Below are 19,659 nucleotides of genomic sequence, written 5' to 3'. Positions count from 1 at the left end.
GTCCCCGGGTGCGCGGGGTGGGGGAGGCGGAGCCGGGCGGGGGTCCCGGGGCGCGCGGGGTGGGGGAGGCGGGGCCGGGCGGGGGTCCCGGGGCGCGCGGGGGCCGGGCCGCGCAGCTGGGGGCGGCGGAGTGTGGGGCCGCGGCGCCGCCCCCTGGGCTCCCGGCCCCGCCGTGGGGGGGCGCTGCCTCCTCCCGGGCGGCGGGGGGCGCTGCGGCCGAGCGGCGGGGGGCGCTGCCTCCTCCGGGACGGCGGGGGGCGCTGCGGGCCGGGCGGCGGGGGCTGCCCGGGCCGGCGCGGCGAGCGGCGCGGCGGATGGAGAGTCTGGCCGCGGCCGGCGGCGCCGCCTCCTCGTCGGGCCGGGCACGGCGGGCCGGGGCCTTTGTGTGCGGCGGCGGCGGCGATGGTGCTCGGGCCCCGCGGAGCCGGTAAGCGCGGCCGGGCCGAGGGCTGCCCCCGCCGACGCCGCCCGGCCCGGCCTTGCTCCCCGCCGCTGCGCTCCCCCTGCGCGCCCCAGGCCGCCCCCCCCCGCCGGCCCCGCCGCGCATCCCCTGGCTCCGGGGGCGCCCGGGGCCCCGCCGAGTGCGGCCGCACCGAGGTGCTCCGTGGCCCTCGATGGAGCCCCAGCCCGACCCAGCGGCCTTCCTGGGTTCGAGCCCCCGGGGGGAGCCTGCGGCACCGCGGGCTGCTGGGGGGCCCGCTCGGAAGTGCCCCCCGCTTCCCGGGGCCCCGCCTGATTGCGGCCTGGGGGTCGGGGAGCTGCTTGGCTGCCACCCCAGCAATGCGCAGAAGCTTCCTGGACCCCAGAAAAAGTTGGGAGTTAGTAGAGGGTGGTGAGGTGCGGGGCTGTGCGCGCGGGCGAGCGGCGAGGCTGCGGGACGAGCTCGTCCGCAGGCGGGACTCCAAGGGGGGCAGTGGGACCCCGCAGGTCCTTAGGAGTCTTGCCTGTAGGATTAGATGCCCTTCCTAGGGCATCTAGTAAGTCTCCAGTTCTGGTCCACATACGCGTAGATCCCAAAAGGGGTGGGCAGGAAAAAACCGGAGTCCATCAGTGGTGAATGCAGCTTGCTTGCTTTGGGCCCCGGGTACTTTGGCTTCATCCACAGCGTCGGGAGGCGGTCACGGCAGTATCCGGACGGCCCTGGGTTATGGTAGGACAAGAAACGAGGCAGGTAGCTTAGGTTAGGGAGAGGTCGACACTCCTGAATGAGTGAGAGGTTGACCTAGGGACTGCAAGGACAGAGCATCGATAAGAAACGGAAAGATCGAAAGCGACCTTATCTTGCCCTCAGCAGCTCTGGAACTTTAATAATCGTGTTCAAGTACCTGTATGGCATTTGGCATCGTAAGAGAAGTGAATGTGCCCAGTGAGATAGGAGGGCTCACACTGGGGAAGAAGTTAGGACATTAATTCGAGCCCCCTGACGGGTAATGAAGTGAAAGATTGTGTCTGGGCGGTTGCCTGTGGCCGGGGTCCAGGGTCCGGGGCTCTAGCTTCTGTCCCCCCAGGCCCACCACCTCTCTTCCCGACTCTTAAAGACGCTGTCCGATTTGTTTTAGTACTTTGGGATCTCGATGTAACAGCTCTGCCCTGGGGAGTATGCGGGGAGAGGGGTTGCTGTGCACGCTGAGCGGCTCAGCCATGCCCCGAACCCCAAGCCCCGAACCCCGAGCCCGTTCACTCCTACCCCACCCAGGGCTTGGAGACCCTCCGACCCGGTGGTATTTTCTTCCGCCAAGCTCCTCACTTGCAGGGATGTGTTTGGCCATCCATCTCTTCCTTTTACTGTCCGCAGATGAACTGTGCTGATACAGAGGCAACTTCATCGGAGCTGCTAAGATGGGCATGCGGATCAAACTGCAAAGCACCAACCACCCCAACAACCTGCTGAAGGAACTCAACAAGTGTCGGCTCTCCGAGACCATGTGCGATGTCACCATTGTGGTGGGGAGCCGCTCCTTCCCGGCGCACAAAGCCGTGCTGGCCTGTGCGGCCGGCTACTTCCAGAACCTCTTCCTCAATACGGGGCTCGATGCCGCCAGGACCTACGTGGTAGACTTCATCACGCCCGCCAACTTTGAGAAGATCCTGAGCTTTGTCTACACGTCAGAGCTCTTCACAGACCTGATCAACGTTGGGGTCATCTACGAGGTTGCCGAGCGCCTGGGTATGGAGGACCTGCTCCGGGCCTGTCACTCCACCTTTCCTGACTTGGAGAGCACTGCCGTGGCCAAGCCCCTGAGCGGCACCGGTGAGAGCCACCCCGGTACCCAGAGCTGTAGCTCAGCAGAACCCGCCTATCCCCTCGGAGACCTCCGGGGTGCGGGGGAGCACTTTGGGCCTGATAGGAACTATGTGTTGCCCAGTGATGGTGGGGGAAGCTGTAAAGAGGAAGAGAGAAACGTCACCGGTGACATTAACCAGAGCCTGCCTCTGCCACAGCAGCCACTGCCGCCAAAGACGGAAGAGCACGATGCGCCTGCCCCCTTCACCCCCGCTCCTGGTGTGGTGACTACCCAGCCGGTCCTGGGCACTGTCAACATGAGCATCCAAACCAGCACGAGCTCCTGCCAGCCATACAAAGTTCAGAGCAACGGAGACTTCAGTAAAAGCAGTTTCTTCACCCCGGACAACGCGATCGACATTACCACCGGGACCAACTCCTGTCTGAGCAATAGCGACCACTCCAAAGACCCCAGCTTCGGTCAGATGGATGAGCTCCAGCTGGACGACCTGGGGGATGATGACTTGCAGTTTGAAGACCCCACTGAGGAGATAGGCACAGCCGAGGAGGTGATTGAGTTGAGTGATGACAGTGAGGATGAGCTGACTTTTGGAGAGAATGACAACCGAGAGAATAAGGCCATGCCCTGCCAGGTGTGCAAGAAAGTTCTAGAGCCCAACATTCAGCTGATCCGACAGCATGCTCGGGACCACGTGGACCTGCTGACCGGCAACTGCAAGGTCTGCGAGACCCACTTCCAGGACCGGAACTCCCGGGTGACCCATGTTCTGTCCCACATTGGCATTTTCCTCTTCTCCTGCGACATGTGTGAAACTAAGTTCTTTACCCAGTGGCAGCTGACCCTCCACCGACGGGATGGGATATTTGAGAACAACATCATCGTCCACCCCAACGATCCCCTGTCTGGGAAGCTGGGTTTGTTTTCGGGGGCGGCCTCGGCAGAGTTGAAATGTGCTGCTTGTGGGAAGGCGCTGGCCAAAGATTTCCACGTGGTGCGGGGGCACGTCCTTGACCATCTGAACCTGAAGGGCCAGGCCTGCAGCGTCTGCGACCAGCGCCACCTCAACCTCTGCAGCCTCATGTGGCACACGCTGTCCCATCTGGGCATCTCAGTCTTCTCCTGCTCTGTGTGTGCAAACAGCTTTGTGGACTGGCATCTCCTAGAGAAGCACATGGCCGTGCATCAAAGCCTCGAAGACGCCCTCTTCCGCTGCCACTTGTGCAGCCAGAGCTTCAAGTCGGAGGCTGCCTATCGCTACCATCTCAGCCAGCACAAATGCAACAGTGGCCTTGACGCGCGGCCCGGTTTGGGGCTACAGCACCCAGCTTTCCAGAAGCGGAAGCTGCCAGCAGAGGAGTTCTTGAGTGAGGAGCTGGCTCTGCAGGGCCAGCCTGGGAACAGCAAGTATAGCTGCAAGGTCTGTGGCAAAAGGTTTGCCCACACAAGCGAGTTCAACTACCACCGGCGGATCCACACGGGCGAGAAGCCGTACCAGTGTAAGGTGTGCCACAAGTTCTTCCGAGGCCGCTCGACCATCAAGTGCCACCTGAAGACACACTCAGGGGCCCTCATGTACCGCTGCACTGTCTGTGGCCACTACAGCTCCACCCTGAACCTCATGAGCAAGCATGTGGGCGTGCACAAGGGCAGCCTCCCGCCCGACTTCACCATCGAGCAGACCTTCATGTACATTATCCATTCCAAAGAGGCGGAAAAGAACCCGGACAGCTGACTGGGTCCCAGCAGGGCTGGGGGGAGCTCCCAGGCGGCAGCCAGGACGTAGGTTTTCTAATGGCTGTTGGTCCCCCTCCAGCCGAAGTTTCGATTTTGCCTTGCTAGGAGTTCTGTTCTGTCTTGTGTTGAAAGAAGAAAAAAGAAGAAAGAGCACACGAGCTGTTACTGTTTTTTGAGAAGCAACGGCCCTATCATGTTTACCTCCTTACCTGTTCTTGCCCACGAAGGGCCGTGTTTTTTATTCTTTGGAGGATGGTTTTGGGATCTGGTCAGGCAGTTGGTGTCAACTGGATCCCCTCTCCCAGCCTCTTAAGTTTTAGTTTACTGATAGGTTTTATGCTGCTAAGAATCCAACCAACAGCCTCACTGAATAGAGGAAGGTGGAGAGAGGTTTTCACTGTGGGTATTCTCGCCAGATTTCCAACTGGGACACCCAGCTATGAGAGATTTTGGGAATGTGGTCATTGAGAAGAGACTCGTCAGCAGGGCAGCTCGCCTCCGGGTCTAGGCCTCGCCCTCAGCAGGGGAAGGGCAGGTGGGCCGGAGGTGCCTGCTCCCATCTGCTGACGGGATGGTAAAATCTTTCGGCAGCTAGATCCAAACTGGGGACAGAGCTTTCTGTTTAGGTCAGAAAGCTTCAGGATGAGTCCTTGCCAGTCAGAAGAGGTGTCCTATGGCGCCGCCGGAAGTGGCAGCCTGCTGGGACAGGAAGGGAGGTGTCTCTTTTCTCCTCAATTCCAAAGAAATTTGATTTTATGGAGCTATAGCCAGGCTGTCAAGCCTTCCCTGTGTGGCCAAGAGGACAGGGAGCCCCTTTGATAGGTCATCTGCCATCTGGCTACCTCCGTCGACCTTGAGTTTCCTGGTGGAGAGGAGGGGATGTCTCTCGACAGCAGCAGCCTTGCCTTAACCGACATCCAGTCTCCCACCTAGAAGTGTGTTTGACCTGTGGTGTAGACGAGAAGCCCCGTGAGGTGGAGGAGTGATGGACTGTGAGGCCTTCCGGGTGGGAGGGACCCGAGTAACTGGGGGTGTGTAGCGGGATGTGCGTTCCGGTTCTGTCTGTCCCAGGGTAACCTGTTGTTTACTTTGTGCTAACTGGCCGCAGCTTTGGCAGCTCACCTTTGACCTGCTGGAATTTATCCTGATCTGTCATTGCATCGCCACCAGGGGGCGCCACAGGACGGCAGCTGGTTCGGGTCCACCCGAGGTGGCTGGGGTGGAGTGGGCCCAATCCTTGGGGCTGGTGGGCTCCATTCCTGCCCCAAGAAAGCCTGAGGGAGAGGCCCTCGGATCTCGCATATTCACAAGGTAGCACCTCAGTAACTCATTCTACCTCACGCTGCCCCGGGGAGCTCTGAGAGTCCCTGGCCTAGGCCCTGACACTGCCCCTGGTGGGACTCAGCAGCACCCTGGGCTGTTTCACAAGCAAGTGGTTTTAATTAACTCACAAAGCCTTTTTGGACATTGATATTTATTTATTTTTGCTTTTATATACATGTTACCCAGCATCTCTTTCAGATAAGTGACTTCAGGAAAAGGAGTTTGTCCCCAGCAAGTAGCCATATTCCTGGGGACAGTCTTGGCCAGAGATTTGGGAGATGGGGGCTAGAACTGGGGGGGGGGGGGGGGGGGAGGGGAGCGGTGTCATGCCTTTAAATAAGCAAATCCTCTACTTTCTCTCCAGATAGTCTCTTGAAGAATAAGCCCAACGAAGCCCGTAGGTAATGGCTGTGAGTCCTAGACCCTTGGGGCCGATTGAATTCCTAGGCCCTTCCTCCCTGCGATGGAGTAGATTGGGGTTTGGGTTGAGGGGAACAAGTTAACTGAAGGACCTTTTTTGCACATTTGCCTCATCCTTCCTAAACTTGGGAAGCTCTGTTGAGATACACAGGCAAGCCAGAGCTCCGTCCCCGTCGGACTGGCTGCCTTCCTCCCTGGCCCTAAGTCGGGAAGCCTCCCATTTGGGGTGCGTGGCTCTCTGGTGACTGGTACACGAAGGGATTTGTACGAGTGGCCACCTCTCACCGTCTACACCCTATTCCTGGCAGGAAAGCAGTGCTGAGCCCTTTCATTCCTGACGGGCTTCTCCCTTTCTTGCCCACACTGACCGTTGGGAATTTAAGAAGGAGAACGTGCAAGGGACCACAGTCCAGTATCTGCTAAGCTTCTCGAGTCTAAGTGATTCCTCCCAGACCGTCGATGAGGACCGATTTTTCAGTGGTCAGGTTTGAGAGAGGCGGTACTTACTGGAACCCAGCCAGGTGGCTGCGAGTGCGTCAGCATGCCAGAGAAACCCTTTTCCTTAGCAGGTGGCATCTTGGATGCTGGGTAGTCTGTGTACTTAATCCGAAACTGTGAAGTTTTCCCTTTTGCCAGTAAACCAAAAAAGCAAATCCTTGAACCTTTGCCCCCGAAACACTAAACAAAAAAAAAACAAAAAAAAAACTGCACCCCCTGAGCCTCCTGAGGCCACGTGGTTGGTTGATCAGGGTGGCCTGGCTGGTTGCAATCAGACATGTAGCAGGTCAGTAGCTCGTGAGGCTCACTGACCGAACCCTGTTCCTCTGCTTGTCCCCCTGTTCGCCCCCGACCCCTCCCTCTGCTTGGGGTCCATGTTTGCTGCCTCTGCCTCCAGCTCACCCTTTTCTCAACTGTTTTACTTGAAACTTGGTATTGTGGCAAAGGGCACTCTGGGGATACCTGGTCGAAGGTGTTCGTTATATCTTGGGTTTTTAACATTTTTGTCAACCCCCTGTTGTGGGGCCCCCTGTGCCTCGGGAGCCCGGTTTAGCAGCCTGCTGTGTCATTCTGAGGTTCTGTCTGTCCCCTGAATGTCTCGTCTTCTCCCTGTTTCCTCTTTCCTGTTCTGCACTCAGGACCAGCTACATAATTTGCAGAGCCCTCTGTTTAAAAATGAAGAATTTCAAGGTGGCGACTGTAGAGCATTAAAGCAAGCACGAGGCTATTCCCAACCCGTTTCTTAAGGGCAGAAGGTGATACTCGTGTGGCGCATTGGATCAACAGCAGAGGCTGCCTGTGGCCACGGGAGGGGACCCGTCTCCCGCTTTTCCTGTGACCCCCTGGTGGCTCGCTGATGCCACTGTGCCCCCCGGGAAGCTCTGCTGTATTTTAGTATTTGGTTCTATGTTTTAAGACTGAGGGGGTCTCTATAGTTCACGGCCAGGTGGAGAGAGAGGAGGTGCGGGTTGGGCCCCGGTGACCCTTAAGAACCAGGAAATGGGTAAAAGTTCTTTTGGACTTTCTTCCCTTCTGCCCCATCAGCACCCCTTTGTCTCCAGGACAGACCTCTGGGCTTAACTACCTTCTCCCCAGTCAGGTTTTGCTACTGATGAATTTTCTTCGTCTCTGGCCTCTTGCCATGCCCTATCCCTGAGACTACTCAACGTTGGAAGTGAATTGAAATCCTTTTCTAGGTGGACACTGATTTTGTTGGCGTGGGAGTGGGCTGTGCGGAGAAGTCTGTGCCATCTGGAGGCCCCCACGTGTCCTTTTGCCTCAGCCCCGCACGGAGACCCGGGACGTGCAGGGCACACACACCGTTGGTGATCACTCTTCGTAAAACTTAACATCAGAATGAAAATGAAACTGTTTTGATTTCGATGTTTCTTTAACACCCTGCCCCTGTCCAGTCCAACCCCCTTCCCACCTCCACTAGCGAAAGTCTCTTATAAAACCAAGAGTTGTTGACGTCTAACTTCCTTCCATTAAATTAATAAGTACTGACCTCCTAATATTTAAGTGTTTACTATCTATTGCTGTAAAGTTTTGTATATTTTGTAAACTTCTCTTCCCAAATAGTAGATGTCTAAAATCGTTGTACATCTGATTCTTTTATATTCCATTGTTTGGCACAAAGTGTGGTTTTTATTTAGAATAAAAAAAGGAAATTTGAAACGGGAATTCTTTTCCTATGACTGGGGTTATGCTATCCCTTGAGTTCAGAAGGTCAGGGCCCAACACCTGGTAGTAGCAGCATTCTGCTCAGCAGGTGCCAGGATTCTTTTTCTTTTCTTTTCTTATTTTATTTTATTTATTTTTTCTTCTTTTTTTTTTTCCTAAGGATTTTATTTATTTGAGAGAGAGCAAGCACGAGTGGAGAGGAGGGACAGAGGGAGAGGGAGAAGCAGACTCCTTGCTGAACGGGGATCCGGACTCAGGGCTTGATCCCAGGATCCTGGGATCATGACCTGAGCCAAAGGCAACCGCTTAACCGACTGAGCCACCAGGCGTCCCCGATGCCAAGATTCTTTCAGGTAGCACAGTTTCCTTTCCTGTAGCTGGAATTCCCCAGGTTTAACCTGTTGACCTGTTTTTAGTGGCAAATCAAGTCAATAACCCACCCTTTCCAGGGGAAGCCTCCCCGAGGGGATCTTGGGTTGGCACAGAGAGTAGTGGACTCTGCTCCTATCTAGGTGGACTCGAGGTCCGGCCTCAGATGGTCCTGCCAGTGCCACGAGGTCGACAACAAATGTAACTCCACAGAGAAGGAGGTAGACCTCAGAAGTTGGGGTGTGACGTGGGCCATGTGGTCTCAGCCCCTGGCCAGGCTGGTGCCTGTCAGTGCTCGGTGAGTGCTGAGCGGAGGAACAGCCTTGCTGTAGTGAGCAGAGCTGGGCCTCTGTCCTCCCAAGGCCCTAAGGAGGCATTCATGCGGCCTAGGGTTGTAACCCACTGCCAGAGAAATCAGAAGAGTGAGCCCCCGGGGGGCTGGCCTCTGAGGCAACCTGGATGTGACACGTGTGACACTGGATTCCCTTTAGGAAACTTCTGGAGCCTAAAGTCAGTGGAGGGAGTAGTAAGGACATTCGATTATGGCTTGGTTTTTATATGAGCACAAAGGAGGAATGTCTGTAGTGCATCTTCTGTGTTGCTGGGTTTAGCCCTTACTGCAACCCCAAGTCACACCCCGGACTGTCCTGGTTGAAAAAGCCTTCGGCTCTGTGCCACAGAGCAGCTGTGTATCGCTTGAGACCCTTTCAGATTGGGGTACAATGAGCAAGATTGTCGGGGTCTCTCCCACTGTGCTCCTGACAAACGGGCACATGCACTATCGGAGCACATGTTTAATGCATCTGATGAATACGGTTTCAGATTTCTAAGAACAGAGGGGACGGCGCCCCAGATCAGTGAGTGGTTACTCCAAGTGAAACATTCCAGAAATACCGCGTGCACGATCAGGACAGAGGCTCCCAGTGCTTACGTTCACAAACCCTTCATTCTCCACAGGTGGGATTAGGAGGCCAAGGACTTGGAACTAGTGGGCTGGGGCCTGTTCATAGGTTTTTCCTTCCTGGACATGCTCTTAGGTTCCCAAACTGATAAATGAGTATTTTCCAGAAGACCTACTTGTTAACCTGAAGACCTCTTTTCTTATCTATAGGACAAGTGTGACTAGAAGTAAGTGGCTGGACGGGAAAATTAATGGAAAGACCCTGGCCAGGGAGGATGAAGTTGAAGGGTCAGGAATGACTTGGAATACTGGAGCTCTGCCCTGTGACTGGCTCAGAAATTTCTACTTCCCCATCCCGTGCAGGGACAAGGGCTGAGGGACAGAGCGTGTGTCAGGGCCTGCTGCTGGCCGTCCCAAGGTCTGCTCTCAGATGGATGTCCCTTGATGTTTGCCCACGATCTGGAAAGAAAGGGAGGGATGGTGCATTTCCAAGAGCATCTCTTCCTGGGAGTCTGGAAACGTCCTAGATCTGAAGGCAGGGGCAGGTGGGCTGTGAGGAGCGTGGACTGTGGGCTGGCTCCTCTGCTTCGTGGGGAGGGAAGCAGGATGGATGAAGGGGAGAGGATCTGGGTGGGGGCAGAGGGCGGGACCCAGCCCTGTGCTTCACTCCCTCTGTTTACCATGTCACTGAGGATGCTAGGGAATGTCCTGCGTCGCCTCCTCGTTCCTCGGCCTCTGATCCCTTGTCCCCCCAGCCTGCGCAGTGTGCGGGGGCGTCGGCAAGTGCACAAACACAAAAGGAAAGCTGTGTGAGGTCCCTACGGAGCACACTCTTTCGGGCCAGGGTGGCTGTTGAAATGAGTGCGTCTGGTTTCTGCCAGCGTCTCTTTGGCCTGTCCCGGCTGGAAGTACAGATTTTGGAAGGAGCCAGAGTCGTGGCTGTCTGGGTAATTTATTTCACCATGTTCCTGAGGACCGGGACACCCGGCAGACGCCACCAAAGGCCTGTTCCCCGCTCTTCCCCGCCGCCTCGCCTCCCCATCTCCATTTCTTGGGAGGGACACACTCAAGGTCGACCAGGAGTGTTGGGACCCTTCCCCCGCCCCCGCCCTCACCTCGGCCTCCAGCTCTCTACCCCCCTGGGAGCCGGGCTCTCCGGGCCTCCTGGGAGACCCTAGGGAGGGCGGGGGGGGGGGGGGGGCTAGTTTGGGCCTCCCGGGTGGGCCTGGGCGCCGGCTGCGGTGGGCTGGGTGCCCTCCTTGGTGATGACGATGGAGTGCTGGGTGGAGGAGGAGGAGGAGGAGGAGGAGGCGCGCCTGTCCGCCCGGGCCCGGGCCCGGGCCTTGGGCAGGTAATGGACCACGGCGCTCAGCAGCTGCTCCCGGAACCTGGGGCTCAGGAAGTTGTAGAGCAGGGGGTTGAGCACGCAGTGGAGCATGGCGAAGCAGTCGATGATGTCATAGAAGAAGTAGAGCAGGTGCACCAGGTAGCAGTGGAGGGACACGTGCGTGCCGTGCAGCGTGAGCAGCAGCAGCGTGGCGTGGTAGGGCAGCCAGCACGCGGCGAAGGCGCCCAGGTAGGCGCACACCAGCAGGCAGTGGCGCCGGCCCTCGGGCCGCCCGGCGCGGCGCAGGCGGCAGGCCGTCAGCACGTTGAAGAGCACCATGAGCGGGAAGGGCAGCAGGAAGCCCAGCACGCTGGTGGACAGCGCCACGGCCAGGGCCCACGCGCTGTAGGCCTCGAAGGGCGCCATGAACAGGCACACGGGCTCCGCGCCGTCCAGCAGCTGCATGTGCGCCACCTCGGGCAGCGGGAGCACGGCCGCCAGCAGCCAGACCCCCGCGCACACGGCCCGGCGCAGCCGCTGCTGCTGGGGCTGCGGGCCGGGGGCCGCCAGGCTGACGTAGCGGTCGACGCTCAGGCACAGCAGGAAGAAGATGCTGCTGTACATGTTGGCGAAGTAGAAGTAGTGCGTGAAGCGGCAGGAGAAGCCGCCCCAGAGCCAGGTGTAGTCCAGCGCGACCTCCAGCATCCACACGGGCAGGGACAGCACGATGCCCAGGTCCGCCACGGCCATGTGCAGCGCGTACAGGCTGAGCAGGCCCCGGCCCGCGCGCCGCCAGCTGACGCCGATCACCACCACGTTCTCCAGCAGCCCCACCACGAAGATGGCCAGGTACAGCACGAACAGCGTCACTTGCTTCGCGTCCTCCCTGAGCTCCACGTGGCACTCGGGCAGGGTGTGGTTGAAGAAGTAGAGCAGCTCGTCCCAGTTGCGGATCTCCCCAGGGTCGCCGGCGGGCGCCGAGGTGACGGCCCCCGGGGGCGCAGGCCCCGCGTCCTCCCGGGCGGGCATCGGGCAGACACACCCCGAAAGCCGCCTGGCTGGCGTCTCAAGTCCCTGGGCCACAGGGGCCGGGAGGCTTTGGGAAGCGATTCTGGGTCTGAAGAGGCGACAGAGGGATTCATGACTTTTTATTTTTTCAAAAATATGTATTTATTTGAGAGGGAGAGAGAACACACATAGCGGAGAGGCACAGAGGGAGAAGCAGGCCAGGTGGGGCTCGATCCCAGGACCCCCGGGGTCATGCCCTGGACCAAAGGCGGACGCTCAACCACTGAGCCACCCAGGTGTCCCTTTTTTAAGTTTTTTTTTAAAAGATTTAATTAAAAAAAAAAAGATTTAATTTATCCTTTCAGGAGCAACACACAGAGAGAGGCAGAGACATAGGCAGAGGGAAGGGCAGGGCTCGGGACTCGATCCCAGGACCCCGGATCACGCCCTAAGCCAAAGGCAGTCCCCCCACCACTGAGCCCCCCAGGCGTCCCAGGAGGAGGAGTTTAAACATTTAGATGGGGGACCCCTGGGTGGCTCAGCAGTTTAGCGCCTGCCTTTGGCCCAGGGTGTGATCGTGGAGTCCCCGGATGGAGTCCCACGTCGGGCTCTCTGCATGGAGTCTGCTTCTCCCTCTGCCTGTGTCTCTCTGTCTCTCAAAAATAAATAAATAAATAAAATCTTTAAACAAACAAACAAACAAACATTCAGACGGTAGGAAATAGTACGTGGCGCCCTGGCCGGCTTTGCCCCCAGCCAGGTGCCCCGGTAGCTCCAGCCACAGGCTGGTTCCGCTCTCCACTTCTCTCCTGGTGCTTCACCCCTTGGCCCTTTGACGTGGGCCTTCCTAGGAAGTCTTACTCTCTCTCATTTGGGTTATGGATGTGGGACACACACGCACGCACACACACACACACATGCACGCACCCCCCCCCCCCCATTTTATCCCTGGGGACATAAGTGGCTCATGCATGAAAGCCAGTTGTCCTCAGGCTCAGATTCCCTTCTCTCCTGAGAGGGAGACACCCACCTGCCTTTCTGCCCGGAGTGCTTCTGGTCCCCGCAGGGTCGTCTGGGCTGCTGGGGAGCTGCGAGGAGACTGGAGGGACCGTGGCCGTGGGCCTGGCTTGCCTGTGGGCTTCGGGGCCGTCCTTCTCATCCGGGAAGCAGTATCACTGGCTGAGGCTCTGTGGGAGAGGGTCAGGGTTTTTCCTGCCTTCCCCCAATCCAGATAGAGGGGAAGTCACAGGAGATGACCCAGTGTGCCCGTGGCAGGGAGGAGTCAGGGCTGCAAGCATTGAAAACCCAGACTCCTGACTCACTAGCTACGTAATGTCCATCCTTCAGCCTCAGCTCTCTCCTCTGCAAAATGGGACAGTAACGTCCACTAATGGGGGTGTTGGGAGAATCCAGTGGGCCACAAAGTGAAGTGCTCAGCACAGGGCCAGGCCTGTGCTAGGTGCTTTCCGTATGTGTGTTTTCCACTCCCAGCGGGCTTAGAATCCCACTCCCCTGTCTGTCGATTCCGACGAAAGCAGAACTGGATGGGGCGGGCAGGCTAAAATAAATCTGAAAGTCATCCACGCTTTCAGCCACCCTGCCCTTCCCAACTGGCTCGCACCCACCCCTTGCCGGTCTCCCGGCCTGCACTTGTGCTCTGAGGGGGAATTGAGAGACAGAGAGGGAAGACTGAACAGGGTGGGCTGGGGAGGAGGGCTGGGCTGAGCTTCGGGGAGTCTCCTAGATGCGGAGAGGGGAGCAGCATGAGGTGTGGCCAAGAATGGTCCAGAGAACCTAAAAAAAAAAAAAGAATGGTCCAGAGAGGGGCGCCTGGGTGGCTCGGTGGTCGAGCATCTGCCTTGGGCCCAGGGCGTGGTCCTGGGGTCCTGGGATCGAGTCCCACATCGGGCTCCCTGCCTGGAGCCTGCTGCTCCCTCTGCCTGTGTCTCTGCCTCTCTGTGTCTCTCATGAACAAAGAAATAAAATCTCAAAAAATAAGAAAAAAAAAAAAAAAAAGAATCGACTGGAGAGAGACAGACACCAAGCTTCTCTCTCCTTCCAAGCCACAGGGTAAGGCTCAGGGCCGGTGGATTTGTGTGGTGGGGAACACCTGGTGTCAGCAGAGCTTCCTGCTTCTCAGAGCACCTCTGCCTCAGTTAATCATTGGATCCCTGAGATACCCGGTGGGGACAAGGAGGGGCTTTTTTATCCTCTGTGAATCCCAGAGAGGTCGCCTCTCAGGCCACACGGTGCAGACGGCAGAGCCACCCGGCACCGGGCCCATGTTCTGTGGGCTGCAGGGCGAGGCTGCAGAGGACCAGGTGTGGTAGAAGTGCCCGTAACAGTATCAACCGGCTCAAAGCGTACAGTTCAGTGGCTTTTGGTACCTTCACATAGTTGTGTAACCACCGCCTCTGTGTAGGTGCTCACACTTTCATCGCCCCAAAGGAAAACCCCACACCCATCAAGTACTCCCTATTGCCCTCTTCCCCCAGCCCCTGGCAATGCCTATTCTGCTTTCATCTCTGGGGATTTACCTCTTAGGGATATTTAATATAGATGGAATCATACAATGTGTGACCTTGGTGTCTGTTTTCTTTTTCACTTGCACAATGTTTGTGAGCCTCATCAATGCTGTAGCATGTGTCTGTACTTCATTACTCTTCACAGCTAAGCAATATTCCATCGTGTGGCTGTGCCACCTTTTGTGTATCCATTCAGGGATGGGATTTTTTTTTTTAAGGTTTGCTAATTAGTTTTTTATTGTAGTGAAATAAACATAACATCAAATTTACCATTTTAGCTATTTTTTAAAAAAAAGATTTTGTTTGTTTGAGAGGGACAGAAAGCATGAGCAGGGGCAGAGGGAGAGGGGGAAGCAGGTTACCCACTGAGCAGGGAGCCTGACGTATGGCTGGATCCCAGGACCCTGAGATCATGACCTGAGCTGAAGGCAGACACTTAACCCACTGAGCCACTCAGCTGCCCCCATTTTAGCTATTTTAATTTTTTTAAAGATTTTATTTATTTATTCATGAGAGACAGAGAGAGAGAGAGAGAGAGAGAGACAGGCAGAGGGAGAGGCAGAGGGAGAATCAAGCCCCATGCAGGGAGCCCAACGTGGGACTCGATCCCGGGTTTCCAGGATCACACCCCAGGCTGAAGGCAGGTGCCAAACCGCTGAGCTACCTGGGCTGCCCTATTTTTAATTTTACAGTTCAGTAGCATTAAGTAAGGGCTGCCTGGCTGGCTCAATTGGTAGAGCATATGCAACTCCTGATCTTAGGGTCATGAATTCAAGCCCTACGCTGGGCACAGAGATTACTTAAATAAATAATAAAATAACTATGTTCACATTGTTGCGCAACCATCACCACCAGCCATCTCCATGAGAGGGGATGTTTTTACCTTTGCAGTTTTCTTAAGGCCTCCTCTAGGAAAACTGTTTCTCTACTCACAACACTTCTGACACCAAACATGTAGGGTTTTCCCCTCCATACTAACCAATTTCCTGACCCCTGGGCACAAAGTGGGTGTCCTAAAATCTATCATTTCTGACACCAACCTGAAGTTACTGTCAGATTCCACAGGTCTAAGGGCTGGGTCCCACAGGATGGTTCTCACTTTAGATGCCAGTCTCAAACGACAGGTCCCCAAGGCACCCACACTTCTGTCCAACGGGGTTACAAAGTTCCCACAATCCTCCCACCTCAGCTTCAGTAATTTGCTGGAGTGGTTCACAAAACTCAGGGAAACATTTACTTTGTTTGCTGGTTTATTGTAGAGGATGCAAATAAACAGCCAGATAAAGAGGTATAGTTGTGAGGTTGGGAAGGGTCCCACCCAAGCTTTGTCCCCATGGAGCTGGCGTACATAGGCCTCCCGGCATGGAGATATGTTCACCAGCCCAGATCTCTGAAGCTTATAGTTTAGGAATTTTTATGGCTACTTCGGTACATAGGCATGATCTATTATTAGTTTAATCTCTAGTCTCTGACCTCTCCCCGGAGGACAGGAGGTGAGGTTGGAAGTTCTAAGCTTCTAATCAAGGCTCGGTCTTTCTGGGAACCAGTCCCCATCCTGAAGCCATCTAGGAAATTTTCTAAGGGATTTAGGAACTCAGGGAGCAGATGTGTTTCTTATTATGTCACACTTCTACCCAAACGTCAGACCCGGCCTTGATCAAGAAATCTGTCATGATGAGCTATGATGATGATGTAAAATGTGGTTTACTTTGATTTTTTTCCAGACAGTTCTACTCTCTCTCTCTCTTTAGGATCTCGATTTCTATCCTATGGGTATTGTTTGTCAATAGGGAGCCTTCTGAGAATTCTCACTTCCTTCTCCATGCCTTTGACCCATGCAGATGGAGGCTCTACTAGACCAAGCACCCTCCAGGAAGACCCTCGTTCTGTGTCTCTCTTCTCTCTACACATTCTGGCTCAAGGCCATTTTCATTCCTCTCAAGACTGCATTTTAGCAGCTCATGTCTCCTGGGTCTCAATCTTTCACCCCCGTACCTTCTCCCCTGTCATTGAGACATCACTCCCCGTGGCCTCATCTCCACCTGCTCCCGGGCCCCCCTCCCCCATCTCACTGAATGCATGCGAATTTGCAGCAGGAGGAAATGACGGTGGTACCTCCTGGCAGAGGCACAGAGGGAAAGCTGCTCCCTCAGGAAGCAATAAGTGACAGCTCTGCAGTTTTCATGTGGTGTTTTTCTTTGGAGGGAGGAGGTGTGCAGCTGGAAAGAGAGATTGGAAGGAAGGGAAAGACAGAGGGGGCAGGACCCAGGCTTCTTGCCAACCTGAGCAGGAGTGGGGGGTGGCAAATAGCTTTGCTCCAAGTAACAGGAACAGCAGCAGCAAAACAATTCCTGGAAATTTGCTCTTTCTCCTTCCTACCCCCCTCTAACTTTTTTTTCAAAAACTGTAGACAAGACATTGTAATCAACAATCAGAAAGGAAGGAAGGTACCAGGGAGGAGTTATTGGAGACACAGATAAAAGCAGCAGCTTCCCAGGGTCAGGTGGGGGCCAAGGGCTTGTGCCTGGACCCTGGAGGGAGGGGTTGGGCGGGCTGTCCCAGGAATCCCCCCACTTGGCCGGCCTGCACGGCCGTGGACCCTCCTTCGTGTGTGGAGGGCAGGTGGATTGTGGGCTGGTTTAGGCTGAGAGGAGCTTGGCAACCACGGTACTTCCATCCCCAGCCTAGCTTCCAGGAGGTCACGAGGGCAGAAGCCACGTCCAGCCACAGAAGTCATTCTGCCCTCCTGCGCCAGCTTCCCCACACCTCGTCTGCCCAACAGCACCAGATAAAGGGCTCCCCGGCTTCCCAAAGAAGGATGTGGTCCCGCGGGCCTGTCCTTGGTTCTGCTCAGCTCTTTCCTACTTGAGCACTCTTCTCTGAGCCACGGTGGCGGTAACACTAGTCTGGGGGCCAGACCTGGCTTTGGCACCTTGTTCCCCCACTTGGTAGCCGTGTGACCTTGTGCAACCACCTTGCTTTCTGAGTCTCAGTTTCTTTATTTGCAAAGTGAGGATAAGGGTTATTGTATGGGATGCGTGAGATGAGATGTGTGCAGTGCCCGGCATAAGCATGTCCCTTTCCCACTGTTTGGGAATGAGGAAGAAGAGATCCCTTCTTGTGGAATTACCCTGAGATATACCTGTCCTTAGTCTCACCATGATGAGCCATTTTCCTCTGAAATGGATGGACACTGGCTTCCTCTTCTATTTAGTTGTCTGGTGTTGTGTTTCTTTTTTCTTTTTTTTAATTTTTAATTTTTTTTTTTGGTGTTGTGTTTCTTACATAGAAGGTCAAGAACATCCTGGTGCCACTACGAACTACCACAAAAGAGATGTAGTAATACTAACAGTAAACATTCATCGCATACTTATCATTCACCAAGCATGCTTTCGAGGTGCTTGATATGTACCACCTCATTTCTTTCTTTTAAAATTTTATTTAAATTCAATTAATTAATGTGTAATGTATTACTGGTTTCATCGGTAGGGGTCAGTGATTCATCAGTCTTTTTTTTATTTTTTTTTTTATTTTTATTTTTTTCATCAGTCTTATATGATCCCCAGTGCTCATTACACCACGTGCCCTCCTTAATGCCCATCACCCAGTTACCCCGTCCCCCCACACCCTCCCCTCCAGCGACCCTCAGTTTATTTCCTCTGGAAAAGAGTCTCTTATGCTTTGTCTCCTTCTCTGATTTCATCTTGTTTTACTTTTTCCTCTCTTCCCTTATGATCCTCTGTTTTGTTTCTTAAATTTCATATATAAGTAAGATCGTATGGTAACTGTCTTTTTCTGACTGACTTATTTCATTCAGCGTAATATCCTCTAGTTCCATCCACATCTTTGCAAATGGCAAGGTTTCATTTTTGATGGCTGAGTAATATTCCGGGGTGTAAGTGTGTGTGTGCACACACACACACTCACACCCCATCTTCTTTATCCATTCATCTGTTGATGGACCTCTGGGCTCTTTCCATAGTTTGGCTGTCGTGTACCACCTCATCTAATCCCCATAACAGCTTAACGAGGTGGCCACCATCATAGACAAGGTCTCTATCACATCAGGAGGCACAGAGAGGTTAAACAAATTGCCTGAGTCCCACTGCTAGTATTTCAGTAAGCCCTTATTACAGGGATTCTTGACCTGGATTCTTGGCACCTAATGGCTTTAGGTGGTCTGTGAACTCCCCAAAAAGTATATTCAAAATCCCATATGTTGTGTTAAGTCACTTTTATGGGGCAGAGTTTTCTTAGATTCTCAAAAGGGTCCATGATGTCCAAAGTGTTAAAAATGACTGCCCTCATGGGCAGCCCACGTGGCTCAGCGGTTTAGCGCCGCCTTCAGCCCAGGGCCTGATCCTGGAGACCTGGGATCGAGTCCCGCGTCAGGCCCCCTGCATGGAACCTGCTTCTCCCTCTGCCTGTGTCTCTGCCTCTCTCTCTCTCTGTGTATGTCTCTCATGAATAAATAAATAAATAAATAAATCTTAAAAAAAAAAAAAGCATCTCTCATGGATGGGGCTGGGATAAAAAAAAGTGGGGTATGGCCTACACTTCCATGGAAGGGACTGAGCCTTTGGAATTCTGGGAAATTTCTTGAGTGAGGGCAAAGTCCCCTTTGGGGGACATCCCTTTGGGATGACCTGGGTGGGGGTTGAGAAAGTGCAGGTGAATTGTCTTTGCCTCCACAAGATGAAGGACAACTGTTTCCTCCCTGTGATTTCCCAAGAGAGTGTATGTGGAGGTGTGCAAGGTCAGTGCAAGGAAGAGAGGCTTGGAGAGACTGCAGGCTGAAGGCCCCCTGGGAAACTGGCTCGGCTCTTCCTGGCTCTGCAATTTCCTATCCATCTCCTGGCCTCTGTTCCTCCCTCAGGAGCCCCCCACTTCCTGGTTTCTGTCACCTCCTCCCGGGGGCCTCTGTCCATGTGCTGATGGTCCCTTGCTGACTCTAGATTTATTCAGTTTCTACTAACCTTTGTCGAGCACCTAACATGCTGGGCAGAAAGGAGTCCTGAGTTCTCCAGTGTTTCTGGAGGCCTCCACTTCCTAGGGCTGCAGCCTGATGACAACACAGGGGTGCTTAGACTCCCCAAGAGCCGGAGTTGAGAGGACTCACGAGATCCTCCTGAGTCTCCGCCGTGGTGAAGAAGAGGGAATGGAGGCTGTGGGGACTCTCAGATGGTCGGCCAACGTGAGAACCGCAGGTGAAAATGGAGAGCAAAGTGGGGTGCGGCAGAGTCACCTAGGTCCGCACGCGTTCATCTGGCGGCCGCGGGGCGCTGTGCGGCCTCAGGGCTCCAGGCGTGCGCGGAGTGAGGCCCACCCGCTTCATTCGCATGAAGTCATCGCTTCAGCCTTCTCCTGGAGCTTCCGGATCTCCACCGTTTCTCTTCCCCCAAACAGTGATGATCCAGCCGTGCTGCGGGCCCTTGGGGACAGGTGTTCAAGAGGGTTGGGACCACAGCTAGATGTCTTTTCAGAGTGTCGGGAGCTGTGCAACAGCGAGGTGGCTGATTTCTGCGCGTGCTTTCTGAGGGACACCAACACTGACGCCTCCTGAGGGGCCTTGCCTCAGGGCCAGCAAGAGGGCAGGAGAGCCACGTGGACCAAGAGGCCCAAGGA

The 19,659-nt window shown here is 55.1% G+C and overlaps 2 protein-coding genes across 2 annotated transcripts; one reads left to right on the top strand and one right to left on the bottom strand.

The window, feature by feature from the left end:
* Positions 1-288: 288 nt before the first annotated feature.
* ZBTB39 (zinc finger and BTB domain containing 39) lies at positions 289-7,898 on the top strand. Its single transcript, XM_072842845.1, has 2 exons — positions 289-427; positions 1,796-7,898. Exon 2 carries the CDS (start codon positions 1,840-1,842, stop codon positions 3,976-3,978), a length of 2,139 nt encoding a protein of 712 aa, XP_072698946.1. The 5' UTR covers positions 289-427; positions 1,796-1,839; the 3' UTR covers positions 3,979-7,898.
* A 2,209-nt stretch (positions 7,899-10,107) lies between these two features.
* Positions 10,108-12,766, bottom strand: GPR182 (G protein-coupled receptor 182). Its single transcript, XM_072842846.1, has 2 exons — positions 12,540-12,766; positions 10,108-11,618 (listed from the first exon to the last, which is right to left on the bottom strand). Exon 2 carries the CDS (start codon positions 11,528-11,530, stop codon positions 10,376-10,378), a length of 1,155 nt encoding a protein of 384 aa, XP_072698947.1. The 5' UTR covers positions 11,531-11,618; positions 12,540-12,766; the 3' UTR covers positions 10,108-10,375.
* Positions 12,767-19,659: the final 6,893 nt, after the last annotated feature.

This window comes from Canis lupus, chromosome 11, assembly GCF_048164855.1.
Source record: "Canis lupus baileyi chromosome 11, mCanLup2.hap1, whole genome shotgun sequence".
Taxonomy (NCBI): domain Eukaryota; kingdom Metazoa; phylum Chordata; class Mammalia; order Carnivora; family Canidae; genus Canis; species Canis lupus.
The sequence above is the reverse complement of the archived record's forward strand: the minus strand, read 5'-3'. Positions and strand labels throughout refer to the sequence as shown.